The 15,738-nt window shown below is 40.6% G+C and overlaps 1 protein-coding gene across 2 annotated transcripts in view; it reads right to left on the bottom strand.

Moving 5' to 3' along the window:
- Window positions 1-11,673: 11,673 nt before the first annotated feature.
- The window catches only part of LOC137327181 (ribose-phosphate pyrophosphokinase 2), a 29,830-nt gene continuing 25,765 nt past the window's right edge, over window positions 11,674-15,738 (bottom strand). For both annotated transcript variants that reach the window (XM_067992716.1, XM_067992717.1), the window contains 2 exons: window positions 12,554-12,713; window positions 11,674-12,465 (listed from right to left, as the gene is read on the bottom strand). In XM_067992716.1, coding sequence (XP_067848817.1) covers window positions 12,373-12,465; window positions 12,554-12,713 — 253 coding nt within the window. In that variant the 3' untranslated portion in view covers window positions 11,674-12,372. The remainder of the gene's footprint in view (window positions 12,466-12,553; window positions 12,714-15,738) is intronic.

The raw sequence follows: 15,738 nt of genomic DNA on the forward strand, positions 1-15,738 counted from the left end.
ACCTGCGTATGTATGTACCTTGCTAAATTAATTTTCAATTAAATTATCACTCCATCAAGCAGAATATAGTTCCTGTGGAAAGGCCCCTTCAGTGTAGATAATATACGAGTACAAATCCAATTTGAAACACTGCAGTAAAGTATTAGAAAATGAATATATTTTAGGCTCTTCCTTTTTCTGGCAAACCATAGCCACCAGAATGTCGCAATGTTCAGGTCCCTCCTGACATCACAATCTGTGTACACACTATGGTCATCCTTTCATCTAACAAATGCCAGGAGGTTTAATCAAGCGCTTGAAGATGAAGGGGGTTTATAAAGAAGCTTGGTCTGTAACTTCACTTTTTATCTGCAACTTTTGGACAAACCCCTTTGTAATTTGCAGTTCTTCACCTTTGTTAATCAGACATCATATGGAGCTTGTTCTGGCTCAAGCCATCCCTGTAAAAGTAATTTGTGTTAATCACTGTAAAACATGGTCATGAATTTGCAGAAATCACAGCTTTTTGACTTAGAAATTTGTTGGGTTAAAATCAGTGAGCCAGGACTGGGAGTATAGCACAGGAAATCAGCAAGTGTCATTAGAATTTTTTCCCTCTAAAAAATATTCAAAAATGTCATTTAATATTTACTACTGCAGCCACGCTATCAAATGGAATAAAGTTGCATCTGGTGCAATAAAAAAAATGTTTAACAGATTTATGAACATCATCTCTTAAGGGAGAAATATAATTTTTGAGAAGCATAGCAGCTCTTCAGCCACACAATCCTAAATGAGAAAAGATATTGCACACCAACAGTCTTATGTTGACAAGCATAAAATCGATCTAAATTTTGGGTGAACTACTTATGTAAATAAAAGGCTGTAGTATTTACATACACTCATAACTACACTACAAATGCTCTGTTAAGGAGGACTTAAGAAACAACATCCATATTTATTTATAGTTCATCTACCTTACATTCAGCATAAATCATGAACATGAATAGACAGCAACGTGACACTTCAAAATGCAAGTGTCCCAATGGAATTACGCTCATGAATTACATTTCTAAGATTCCAAAAATGCCTACTATCAGTCACAATACAACCACAGGATCAATGCAATTGAGAAAATCCATTTGGCCTCCATCTTAGCTCATTCATCTAAACATCCTACAGCCTTCACATCACACCATCCAAATTATCCCTGAAGTGATTCTAAGCTTTATTACTTCCACTGCCTTACACAGAAGTCCATTTCAAGCATTAATCATTCTGCCTACCACCAGTCCTCAATTTGCTTTTTGCCAGCTTCAGCTTGCAATCCCTTGTCATTACCATGAAGTTGCACCCTTTTCTGTACCTTTTCCACACTGTTCACCACCTGATGGGGTGAATTTCCACTGAGGTTCTCCCGATTGCAGTAACTTCAGAAAACCCCTAAAAAAAATGGTGTAAACACTAATTGGACAGTAGTGAGACAGATATTTGGCCATGAAACTTGAAAGTTGTGGAAGCAGTATGTCTTCCATGTGATAGGAGATTAGTTTCATTCATATGTGACTCACTGATTTGTTAGTGAAATTCATACAACTTTATCTTTTCTTAAAAAAGGGAAGAGTTATAGAATAGATTATATATAATGTGGGGGGTGAGGAGTAAGATTTAAATGATCTTGTGTAAAATATCCTGCTTATTTATTGTTTACAAGTAGTATTCCCACATAGTGCCAGCAGGTGGTGGCAATGTTATATTAAAACTTTATATATTGTACACTTCACAGCCTTAAATTGAGTGCCCGCTCCAATACTCTCCTGAATATAAACAATCCATGATTCAAAGATCAGATCTTCATTCTACCTAAAATATAACTAAAACTTATCTTACTTGAAACAATCCCGTGCAGATTCAGAAAGAGTGCTTGGGTGACCCAGAGTGCCTTGCAAAAGAATCCCGTACTTACAAATTTTGGTGAAATGCATTTATTTGGGGATGGTTTAATGAATAAAGCTCATTATTTGTCAAATTTTAAATCTGCACTATTTACTCAACAATATTTTTAAAAACTCAATTTATATCAAGAAGCAAAATAAGTCATTTAGTCTAAACATAGCAATAGTTTTTTGTGCCAAATAATGTACAAACACCATAACAGCAACAACACATTTTATTACACAAGGTGGCATTCTATAAACAGAGATTTCCCTAGTCTATCTGCCCTGGACAAGATCTGCGATCTGGGCCAATGTGAATAGACTTGGGAAATCTCAGTCTCTATAGGAACCTACTATTTTTCCCTTGCTTGGCGTGCGTTGCACACGAGAACCTCCTCTCCAAAATCAAACATTGCTGTAGCACAAAGAAATGTAACCCCTTAGTAAGCTTCCCTATACCAGAAAATTATTATAGTGCCAGATCCCTTTGGGTTAGTGTTCTTAGTCAGCACTGCTGTTTCTACAGCCATGAAATACAAGTTTTTGGTTCCGAAGATAAACTGAGACCCACACTCAAGAATCTCAAGGCTCCCTGCAAATTCTGTACACGCCATAAGAATTTAAGATTTAAAGTCTGTAATGGTTCAAACAGGAGGATAATGAGCTTATGAAGGTAAAGGTTTAGATTCCACTTAGACACTAAAGACTGTATAAGGGAAACTCCCTTGATAAAGCAGCTGAGATAACCCCCTCAAGGAACCTTCTACTATGGGAGGGTAGATAATTGCTATGCCCATTTAACGCACACTTATAAAGTTTGGTTCAAACCTCGAGTGCGTGATGTCTAAAACTATAGGATCAATGGCCTAACCCTGACACTTAGGGGCATATTTCCATTAATGCTCAAGGCTATAACTCTTGAAAATCATTAAACTTTCCCCCGAAACCTTTGCCATTCAATAACTGAAAATTGTATCATTTTCTGCAATGTGAAATGTGTAATATTAAACTGCTCAGTATAAACTGAGTGCAATTTCTTGATACAATGAGTTACAAAGCACTTAGTTCTAAATTTAAAAAGTAACAAGTAACTGGCAGTCACATTCGATACACATCACATATATAATCCTTTAAATGTTTAGTGTGTACAATTATTCAAAATCACCAGTTACCAATCAAAATAATGCCTTAAAGTCCTGGGCAGTAACCACTCACTACAAAGTTCAATTAATAACATATTTCTGAACTAAGAATTGTCCTTTTATGTTAATTGTAATGTAGCTGCGCCCTTAATTTGCTACACAATAATTAAGTTACTGCATGAGCATCTTCTGACCTCAATACAAATCAGTATCACATGGATATCCACAAAGTATACTTTAGAAAATGATTTTTTTCTGTGAACTAAAGTCCCAGCAACCACACAGAACCAAAAGGTACTAATTATACACTTGGGTTAATGTCTGCACGGTTTTCTGTAAAATGGATGGATGCTTTGCCTTTGATGGCACTTCAGAACCAGATTCGATCCTCCTCATCACCTCCCCTGCGAGGCCCAAAATATGTTTTGCCCAATTGCTAAATATGTGACTATCCTAAATATAACCAAGTCCTAAAATGAACTGATCCTGAATGCAAGTGTACTGGTATATTGTAGGCCTGCAGCACTTATAAGTTACCATGCTTGCTGATAACCACATAGATAGGACCAGTGGACCTCTTGGAACAGAGAAGGTTGAGAGGAGATTTGATAGAGGTTTTCAAAATCATGAAGGGTCTAGACAGAGTAGATAGAGAGAAACTGTTCCCATTGGCAGAAGGGTCAAGAACCAGAGGACAAAGATTTAAGGTGATTGGCAAAAGAACCAAAGGTGACAGGAGGAAAAACTTTTTCACACAGCGAGTGGTTAGGATCTGGAATGCACTGCCAGGGGGGGTGGTGGAGGCAGATTCAATCATGGCTTTCAAAAGGGAATTGGATAAATGCTTGAAAGGAAAAAAATTGCAGGGCTACAGTGCTGTAACTGCTTTAAAAAACACAAATACCCCACACACACATTTCCACTCATGTATCCATCACATACCGGTTATACACCAATCTGAGCATTACATATTTTGAGGGATACAACTTATATGACCTGGCAGTTAAATTTAATGTTAGCAGTGAGGTTGCAATCTTTTTAAAATTTTGCTTTGCACCAGTTGCAGTTCTGCTTCAGCCCCGACCCTGGTTTTTAATTCAGGTCAGATGATGCGGTAATGCAGGCTTTCATGCAGTTTTGGTGGCTGCCTACATCTGACTGTTGGGTTTGGGCCAATCCTTCAGAATCAAGATAAAGTCTTTCAGCCCCCAAAACACTAACATGGGCAAAAATCTGCATTAACTCATAAGAACAGCACAATATAGACAGACCAGTGAAATGGCAGATTAAATTTAATGCAGAGAAGTGTGCAGTGACGCATTTTGGAAGGAAAAATTAGGAGAGGCAGTATAAATTAAATAGTACAATTTTAAAAGGGGTGCAGGAACAGAGACCTGGGGGCTCACATTTACCAATCTTTTAAGGTGGCAGGACAAGTGGCTACGGCTGTTAAAAAAACATACGGGATCCTTGACTTTATCAATAGAGGCACAAGAGAACAAAACTGTTACAAATCACTGGTTAGGCCTCAGCTGAAGTATTGTGTCCAATTCTGGGCACCAAACTTTAGGAAGGATGTCAAGGCCTTGGCGAGGGTGCAGAGGAGAATTACTAGAATGGTACGAGGGATGAGGGACTTCAGTTATGTGGAGACTAGAGAAGGTTAAGGGGAGATTTAATAGAGGTGTTCAAAATTAGGGAGATAGGGAGAAACTGTTTCCACAGGAGGGTCGGTAACCAGAGGACACAGAATTAAGATAAATGGCAAAAGAACTGGTGGGGGGGGGGGAGGAAAAGAGGAGAATTTTTTAAGATCGACATAAAGGACATTACTGAGAGTGCAGAACGTTTTGAGGAGGGAAGAGGAACAGCCAGAAGTCGTGGTCCATGTGGAACCAATGATATAGGAAGGAAAAGGTTTGAGGTTCTGTAGTCAGAGTTTCAGGAACTAGGGAGGAAGTGAAAAAGCAGGATCTTAGGGTAGTAATCTCTGGATTACTCCCAGTGCCATGTACTAGTGAGTATAGGAATAGTAGGATAAGACAGGTTAATGTGTGGCTGGAACAATGGTGCAGGAGGGAGGGCTTCAGATTCCTGGGACATTGGGACCAGTTCTGGGGCAGGTTGCACCTCAACAGAGCTGGGACCAATGTCCTCGCGGGCAGGTTAACTAGTGCTATGGATGAGAGTTTAAACTAATTTGGTAGGGGGATGGGTTCCAGGAGGAACCATTAGAGAGGAGAAACAAGGTGCACAGAGGACTGGGAGGGACAAGTAGCATTAGAGCAAAGAATAGTTCAGAAATAGGAGGGATCAGTCAGGGGGCAAATGCGAGGCAGTCTAAGATGACTTTGGAATGCATGTGCATAAATGCACATAGCGTTTTTTATGTACACATAAATAGTAAAAGGGTAGTCAAAGGAAGCATTGGGGACAAAAAAAGATCTTCTTGTGGAGGCAGAGGACATGGCTGAAGTACAAAATAAATACTTCGCATCTATCTTCAGTAGAGAAGATGCTGTCATTGTAGCAGTAAAGGAAGAGGTAGAAGTGATATTGGATAGGATAAAAATAGATAAAGGAGGTACTTAAAAGATTGGCAGTATTCAACGTAGAGAGGTCACCTGGACCAGATGGGATGCATCCAAGGTTACTGAGGGAAGGGTGAAAATTTTGGAGGCTCAGGCCACCTTCCAATCCTCCTTAGATATGGGGATGGTGTCAGATGACTGGAGGATTGCAAATGTTACACCCATTCAAAAAAGGGGAGGGGAATAAACCCGGCAATTACAGGCCAGTCAGCCTAATGTCGGTGGTGGGGAGACTTTAGGATACAATAATCCAGGACAAAATTAATTGGCACTTGGAAAAGTATGGGCTAAAAGTCAGCACATTTTTGTTAAAGGAAGATCATGTTTGATTAACTTGATTGAGTTCTTTGATGAAGTAACGGAGAGGATTGATGAGGGTAGTGCAGTTGGTGTTGTGTATATGGACTTTCAAAAGGCATTCACTAAAGTACCACATAATAGACTTGTTAGCAAAATTAAAGCCCATGGGATTAAAGGGACAGTGGCAGCATGGATACAAAATTGGCTAGGGGACAAAAAAAGTTATTTTTCAGTCTGGAGGGAAGTATACAGTGGTGTCCTCCAGGGATCAGTATTAGGACCACTGCTCTTTTTGATATATATTAATGACCTGGACTTGGGTACACGGTATAATTTCAAAGTTTGCAGATAACAAAAAATTCAGAAATGTAGTAAACAATGTAGAGGATGGTAACAGACTTCAGGAGGACATAGACAGACTGGTGAAATGGGCAGACACATGGCAGATGAAATTTATCACACAGAAGTCTGAAGTGATGCATTTTGGTAGGAAGAATGAGGCGAGACAATATAAACTAAATGGTACAATTTTAAAGGGGGTGCAGGAACAGAGAGAACTGGGGGTGAACATACACAAATCTTTGAAGGTGGCAGGACAAGTTGAGGAGGCTATTAAAAAAGATATGGGTTCCTGGGCTTTATTAATAGAGGCATAGAGTACAAAAGCAAGGAAGTTATGCTCAACCTTTATAAAACACTGGTTAGGCCTCAGCTGGAGTATTGTGTTCAATTTTGGGCACCACACTTCAGGAAGGATGTCAAGATCTTAGAGAGGTTGCAGAAGAGATTTACTAGAATGGTGCCAGGGATGAGGGACTTCAATTATGTGGAGAGACTGGAGAAGCTGGGGTTGTTCTCCATAGAACAGAGAAGGTCAAGGGGAGATTTAATAGAGGTGTTCAAAATCATGAACAGTTTTGACAGTAAACAAGGAGAAACTGTTCCCAGACACAGATTTAAGGTGATCGGCAAAAGAGCCAGAGGTGACATGAGGAAACATTCTTTTAAGCAGTGAGTTGTAATGATCTGGAATGCACTGCCTGAAAGGGTGGTGGAAGCAGATGCAATAGTAACTTTCAAAAGGGAATTGGATAAATACGTGAAGGGAAAAATTTGCAGGGGTATGTGTCTAATTGGATAGCTCTTCCAAATGCCCTCCTTCTGTGCTGTATGATTCTATGATATGTTTACGTTACAAATGATTTTTGCAAACTAATTTCTAATTAATTGTTTTTGCAACAGATGTAATATACCACAAGAGGTTGGAATTCCTGTTAATTTTAGTGAAAAAATCAGGAGTTCCCATTTTGCAGTCATGCCGACTTTCTTCACAAATTACTGAGGCTTATGCGTTTATTGGCACTGCTTCAACAATAGCCGTCAGTAATACCTCAGTATTATAGCAGTGGTCAAGATTAGCAGTTGCAATGGCTAAGGCTGATTCGAACTGATATGGGGGCCATGGTATTTAAACTGCTGAGGAATTGCAGAGGAGGCACATTCAAACAGCTCAACACCATCCAGCATTGAGCAGTCGGCTTGATTGGTACCTTTGCCACTGAACTCAATATCCATTTCTTTCAGCACTGGCGTACACAGTGGCTGCACTATGTACTCTTTGCAGGATGCACTGCAGAAACTCACCAAGCTTACTTCAACAGCACCTCTCTGCCTTGCAACCTCCACCAAGGGCAAGAGCAGCAAGATCATGGGAACACTACCACCACCTCCTAAGTCACACACCATGCTGACTTGGAAATATACTGCCATTCCTTCGTCGTCACTGGGTCAAAGTTCTATAAACCCACTTAACAGCATCAAAAGGACTGCAGCAGTTCATGTCAGCCCACCAACCTCTCAGGGCAACTGGGGAGATGACCAATAAATGTCAATTTGCCATCATCACCCACGCCAATAAAATAAAGGCAGGATGTTCCTCTTCTAAATCCTTGCTCGTTCTTTCCCATTAACCTATTGCTACAGCCGTACGCCACCAGCAAACGCCTAAGAATGATTCCCATTATTTTGTTATAGCGATGAAGATATCAATGGACTAGTCAGGTGGGCAGAAAAGTGGCAAATGGAATTCAATCTGGAGAAGTGCGAGGTAATGCATTTGGGGAGGTCAAACAAGGCAAAGGAGTTCACAATAAATGGGAGGATACTGAGCGGTGTCGAGGAAGTGAGGGACCTTGGAGTGCATGTCCACAGATCCCTTAAGGTAGCAGGACAGATAAATAAGATGGTTAAGGCAGCATATGGCATACTTTCCTTTATTAGAAAGATAAATTAATTAGAGCATGGAGGTTATGCTAGAACTGTATAAAACATTGGTTAGGCCACAGCTTGAGCACTGCATAGTTCTGGTCACATTACAGGAAAGATGTGATTGCACTAGAGAGGGTACAGAGGAGATTTATGAGAATGTTGCCAGGACTGGAGAATTTTAGCTATGAGGAAAGATTGGATAGGCTGGGGTTGTTTTCTTTGGAACAGAGGATGCTGAGGGGTGATTTAATTGAGGTGTATAAAATTATGAGGGACCTATTTTCCTTAGCAGAAGTCAATAACCAGGGGGCATAGATTTATAGAGGAGAGCAGAGGAAAATCTTTTTCATGCAGAGGCTGGTAGGGGTCTGGAACTCACTGCCTGAAAGGGTGGTAGAGGCAGAAATCCTCATCACATTTAAAAAAGTACTTGGATATGCACTTGAAGTGTTATAACCTACAGGGCTATGGATCAAGTGCTAGAAGGTGGGATTAGGCTGGGTAGCTCTTTTTCAAGCAGCACAGACATGGGCTGAATGGCCTCCTTTTGTGCCATAAATTTTCAATGTTTCTATGTTAATCCGTTATCCTTCATGTAAGGCTCTTCCTGCCTGCTCGGAAATGATCCTATGCTACTATTCAAAGAGTTCGCCCAGATCCTGACTGAACATTGATCCTTCATCCATCATTTATCTCGTGTGTTTGTGGGATCTTGCTCTGTACAAATTCACTGTCACACTTGCCTACAAAACAACATTGATTACACTTGACAAGTAATTTGTTAGCTGCAATGCACTTTGGGATATCCTGAGGATGTGAGAGGTACTATATATACATGCTTCCTGTAGGCTGATGGGCCTTTTAGATGCTTGTGTCAGACACCACCCTTTTTAAAGTAATGTTTGCTTCCTTCTAATGTTGTCTTAGTTTTGCACAGTGATTTCTTCCATATAGCCATTGCACAAATTTCTTCCTTTGTCAACATGAGTACACTAGGATACGTGCCACATGGTGCTGGGAATTTACCCAATCGAGTCCATTATGCATCTCTGCCATACAGACTTCCAATTCCCAGGATTTAGTGTACTACAAACTGTACAGCAAATTACAACCCTCTTTATTGAACAATTCTAGAATATCTAGCTATATCAAAACAATTGTGTTCGATAACACTATGAAGTGCCTTGGGATGTTTTATTTTGAAGACGCTATATAAATTCAAGTTATGTAAGAATGCACCTCCCATTCCATGAGCCTTCATTACACTATTTCCATTACTCCTGCCTGCCACACAAACTATTCACTTTTGATTGAATCCCTCTAGCTCCTGATATGCCATACACCCAGACTCCACCTCTCCTTGCTACCTCAGGTACAATCTGCCCCCTCCCCACAACCCCCAAGCCACCATTAGACCATCGGCATATCTGCTGCCCTCGCACCTGTGCCAAGAAAAGAAGTGTGCCCAGCCATGAACAGCAACAAATCTCTGGCCCAAAGTACAAGTGCTTCAATAAACTTAAAGCTGGCAGGTGGCCAGAAATGTGGCTTTAGAGCTTTTCTTATAGCAGGAGCAGGTTTTTATAAACAGCTTTTGTGGCACTGAGCCAGGAGCAATGTCACAGTCATTTAAAGTGCATGGTTTGTTTACACTGTAATTGCCAATGTACAATCAGCAGTTGTCAGGGTGCTTAGCACTTTAACTCAAACAGGCTTGGAGTTCATATTTGGAAAGGGTTCTAAAGCTTGTGTTGTTTGGGGGGGTGGGGGGGGGGGGGTGGTGGGAGAAATTGATGTATTCATGAAGGTCATCATTCTCTTTCATCCACTTCCCCCCCCCCCCCAAAATACTACCACACACCTCCATTCCCATCATTACATCCCAGGCATCCCACACAGTTCCTTACTTTACCCCTCCTAAATTCTCCTCAACTCCTTTCCCCAAATTGTCCCTGATCCTTGCATCCTAACCCCACCCCTCCCCAAATAATATTTACACATCATAGGACCACCCCCATGGTCCCACTTCCTGTATCCTACCAATAGTTCTAGACCACCCATCTGCTGCTCCTAAACCCCACTATGCACTTCCTATTGCTCCCAATTCCCTTCACAGTACTGCTACGTCCAAGCTCTCCTCCCAATCTCAGTTCACCACTATCACAAAGTGCAAGCAGCTCAAGACCACTCCTGCCACATCCCCTTGCTCACCATCAGCATATCATTCCCAGATCTCAGAAGCCACTCACTACTGTGACCTAAGGGTGTCTCTCTCTCTCTCTCCTCCCCCCCCCCCCACCCCACCACCACCCCCCCAGAAATTAACAAAACCACATGACCTCCCTTGTAATGTTATCTGCCTCCTACCTACTCGCAAAATCCTGTCTTCCTCTGATTCCCGCAAAGGACAACACAAAAACTGAGTACAAGTGTAAACATACAATAATCAAGGCAACCAATTTAAAAAGTCCACAATTGTGATCATAATTTGAATCTGAAAATACCGAACACTTCCATAATACTTTGTAATAACACAATTTCACTTAGTCGCCATAATTCGGTTTTAAATTACCGAGCACAAAACTACAAAATGTGCAAGTCAGTTTGACTTCGGATTGACCTATGGATTTTCTAAGAGCAATCAGCCTCTAACAGAGGAAACAGCAGTTACACCTTAGGACATTAAAGGGACACACAAGATTACACATAGCATCACTTTAGCAGAACACATTGTGCATTATATGTTATAATGCTAGCTCCATTATTAAAATGTACACTCCAAACCAACATAAGCAGTACCACAAAAAGGTCCACTGTTGTAGTCATTTGAAGTATTTTACCCTATGTAGGCACTGTATGGTTAAAATCAAAATATGAAGGGAGAATTCTTAAATTCAGAGCTACTGGAATATTAGTTATAGCCTCCCTCATATTTTATGGAGGCAGGGACATCAGCAAGGGCCTAGATCACTGCAGGTTTACTGAGTAGAAGTCACCTTATCGGCATTAAAAACCTGCTTTTTGTTGACCAGAAAGCCATAGATTATTTCTCAGCAAGCTCTCCAAGTTACTGCAATCTCTCATTAATTCGGTGTGGAGAGGTAAACAGCTTCAACTTTTGCAGCGTTTGAAGAATTATTTTAAGTGAGGCTCTCCAAATCGTTTATTTCTCAAATTTCAAAATAGCTTGCTCACCTGACTAATAAAGCTTGCCTTGAAGAGCTCAGCTGCTGCCTCTCTCCTAATGAGACCAGTACTCAATTTAAGTCAACACCCTGTTAAATCCATAACAGCAGTCCTTCAGATATTGTAAACACAAGGAGTCTGGACTTGTGTTTTGCACCTTAATATGAAGCTGTTGCTCTTTAAGAATTTAATTCTTATACTGTTTACTAACTTCTACACACCTGCTCAATTGGTTTCTGGACAAAAATGGCAAATTATTACAGCAAACTATTTTTTCTGCAGAGAACATATTTTATTTAAGTTACTCAACACATTGCAATTTGGTTGTAAATCAATAGTTTTCACATTTCAAAATAGTATATGTACTGGAACTCATTTATTAACCAATTTGCAAGTTCACTGACCAGTTTCTTTCTGTTGCTGCAGAATGCAAGTAATCGATCATATCCGACTGTCCAAATCAGTTTTAATATCTTATGGAATGTCTGTTGATAATTATTACTACTGTTTTGCATCTCTAACAGAATTATTTTTCTCCAAACTTTTGTTTTCCGTAAAAAGAATCAGCACATAACCGTAAGTATTTAACAGGCTTGTGATTTGGTGTAAAAAAGCCACATAACCAGTAACAAGTGTGATATTTCATAGAAATTCACTTCTCAAAAGCATACATTTCTAACAAAGTACAAAAACAGAACTCTGCCGCCTTTTCCACAGCTCATTTTTTTCTCTCTAGAAACAAAGTAATGGTGAGAAATAAAATCCAGTCCATGACATCTAAAATAGTTATGTTTTCATGCCTTCAACTTGCAGTATGGATGTCATTTATACAGTTTGATACAGCAGTGGACCCTTTCAAGCCGGGTCTTGTTAACTGCAGTATTCCAGTAAATAATGATGGGTTCCCCAGAAACGCAACAGAGCAGTGTTCAGTCCAGAACAATGCAGCAAAGCTGAAATCTCATCGCCTTACAGGGGAACGTGGCTGAACAGGTACGACACTGATTCTCCATTGTGGGTCCTTCGTATTGCCTCAGCGAGAATCATGGATATATCAATCACCTGAAAGGTAAACGGACAGGTTAAGTGTCTGCATATTCAATGCATTACTCGTTTTTTCAAATGAAAGCCAAATGCAGATCATTTTTACCTGAATCTTTGAGCAAACCTTCATTTTTGCTTCTTGTGGAATGGTGTTTGTTACAACAACAGCTTCAAAAGCAGCATTGTTTATTCGGCTAATGGCAGGCCCAGAGAAGATACCATGCGTAAGGATAGCATAAACTTTGGTAGCACCAGCACACAACAATCTGAACAAAAAAAATACAAGAGGCTAAAAACTATAACTATACATTACAATACTGCAAACATACTTTAAATGAAATTGTCTCTAAACATCTAAAATGTTTAACAAGTTGGTGAAACTTGATGGTTTATAGTGGCTTTTTTGCAGTGTTTGTCACGAGATATCAAAATGCACTATGTAAAAACAATGGTGCACTCATTTTGAGGCTTGGAACAGCAAAGGAGGTGGTTTTTATTCCCACCTTTACGAGCAGAACCATTTTAGCTTCTACCCAGAGCGGCATGATGTCAGAGGCAGTCAAAACAGTTACCAGTGGGCTGATCATGTGAAGCACTCCGACCCACATCTGAGAGGGCAGCAAAATGGCTTCGTTATCACTGACCTGGAAGGACTCCACAGTCTAATTTTTGATCATAACTGGAATGGTCTGTAAGCACTACTTATACTTTTTAAAGCTTTCTAACATGGCACCTAATCACCAAACCAGCCTTTTCTTATGTATGACAACTGCAAGAGTTTGTGATCAGTGACTTCAAGGCCTTCCTGTAACTTTTATGCACTTAAACAAAGATAGAGCCTTCTAGAAGAATGCAGCTTTATGGCAGGGAGGGTGTCTCTCTCATGTTCTTATCAAGGGATATGGGCATCGGGCAGGAAAGTGGAGTTGAGGTTGAAGATCAGCCTTGATCTTACTGAATGGTGGAGCAGACTAGAGGGGCCAAATGGCCTACTCCTGCTCCTATATCTTATGTTCTTACAGCTAAAGTGAAGTGAAAGCACCAAAAAAAAAATCTTAAAGCCAAACAAGAAAAAGAGTCACATGAATTCAATAAGTAGAGGCATCCTGGAGGGAATGGGAAATGGGAATCATGTGCTAAGAGACAGTAATGTACTCAATGAAGAAGTTTTTCAAGCTCCCACTCATCAGAATCCCTAGCTTGGTAACTACAAACATGAACAGCAAAATTTACTTAGTTGGACAACTTCTAGAGGGATGCAGCTTTATGGCAGGGAAGGTCTAATGTATTACGATTTACATTGCTTCTACGTGCAATGGGAAAGCAGATTGAAAACAAACCCTTCAATTTGTTTTGAGATCTCAAATTTCGCAAAAACAAATCCTGGTCCTAAAAGATTCCCAGCAGGTACTCCAACAACAATCCTCACTTCTTGGTAAATTTGAGCATTCACTTAGGAGGAAAACTTTTTAAAAGTAGCTGCTGAAATCATAGAAAATTTATGGCACAGAAGGCAGTCATTCGGCCCATCGTGTCCACGCTGGCCAAAAATGAGCCACCCAGCCTAAACCAGCACTTGGTCCATAGCCTTGTTGGTCACGTCACTTCAGGTGCACATCCAGGTATTTTTTAAATGAGTTGAGGGTTTCTGCCTCTACCACCCTTTCAGGCAATAAGTTCCAGACCCCTACCATGCTCTGGGTGAAAAAATTATTCCTCAGCTCCCCTCTGATCCTTCTACCAATCATTTTAAATCTATGCCCCCTGGTTATTGACCTCTAAGGGAAATAGAACCTTCCTATCCACTCTATCTAGGCCCCTCATAATTTTGTACACTTCAATTAAATCACCCCTCAGCCTCCTCTGTTCCAAATAGAACCTCAGCTTGTCCAATCTTTCCTCATAGCTAAAATTCTCCAGTCCTGGCAACATCCTCGTAAATCTTCTCTGTACCCTCTCGAGTGCAATTATATCCTTCCAGTAACATGGTGACCAGAACTATACACAGGACTTAAGCTGTGGCCTAACCAGATTTTTATCCAGTTCCAGCATAACCTCCTTGCCCTTATATTCTATGCCTAGCTAATAAAGGACAGTATTCCATATGCCTTCTTAACCACCTTATCTACCTATCTTGCTACCTTCAGGGATCTGTGGATATGCACTCCAAGGTCCCTCACTTCCTTTGCACCTTTCAGTATCCTCCCATTTATTGTGTACTCCCTTGCCTTGTTTGCCCTCCCCAAATGCATTACCTCACACTTCTCTGGATTGAATTCCATTTGCCACTTTTCTGCCCACATAACCAGTTCATTGATATCTTCCTGCAGTCTACAGCTTTGCTCCTCACTATCAACCACATGGCCAATTTTTGTATCATCTGCAAACTTCTTAATTGTAGGGGGCATGATGAAGTCCAAATCATTAATATATATCACAAAAAGCAATGGATCTAGTATCGAGCCCTGCGGAACTCCAGTGGAAACAGCCTTCCAGTCACAAAAACACCCGTCAACCATTACCCTTTGCTTCCTGCCACTGAGCCAATTTTGGATCCAACTTGCCACTCTCCTTGGATCCCGTGGGCTTGTACTTTTTTGACCAGTCTGCCACGTGGGACCTTGTCAAAAGCCTTGCTAAAATCCATGTACACTACATCAAATGCACTACCCTCAATCGAACCTCCTTGTTACCTCCTCAAAAAATTCAATCAAGTTAGTCAGACACGACCTTCCCATAACAAATCCACGCCGACTGTCCTTGATTACTCCGTGCCTTTCTAAATGACAGTTTATCCTGTCCCTCAGAATTGATTCCAATAATATGCCCACCACCGAGGTCAGACTGACTGGCCTATAATTATTCAGTCTATCCCTCGCTCCCTTTTTAAACAATGGTACAATGTTAGCAGTCCTCCAATCCTCTGGCACCATGCCTGTATCCAGTGAAGACTGGAAAATGGTCACAGCCTCCACTATTTCCTCCCTTGCTTCTTTTAACAGCCTGGGATACATTTTATTTGGCCCTGGTGATTTATCTACTTTCAAAGATGCTAATCCCCTTAATACTTCCTTTCTCACTAAGTTTATCCCATCCAATATTTCACACTCAACTACAACATCTGCATCATCCCTCTTTTTTGTGAGGACAGACGTAAAGTATTCATTGAGAACCATACCCACATCTTCCACCTCCACACAGTTACCTTTTTGGTCTTTAATAGGCCCTACTCTTTCCTTTGTTATCCTCTTGCTCTTGTTTTATAAATACATTATTTTTGGGTTTTCCTTG

Source organism: Heptranchias perlo, chromosome 11, assembly GCF_035084215.1.
Source record: "Heptranchias perlo isolate sHepPer1 chromosome 11, sHepPer1.hap1, whole genome shotgun sequence".
In the NCBI taxonomy this organism is placed as follows: Eukaryota; Metazoa; Chordata; class Chondrichthyes; order Hexanchiformes; family Hexanchidae; genus Heptranchias; species Heptranchias perlo.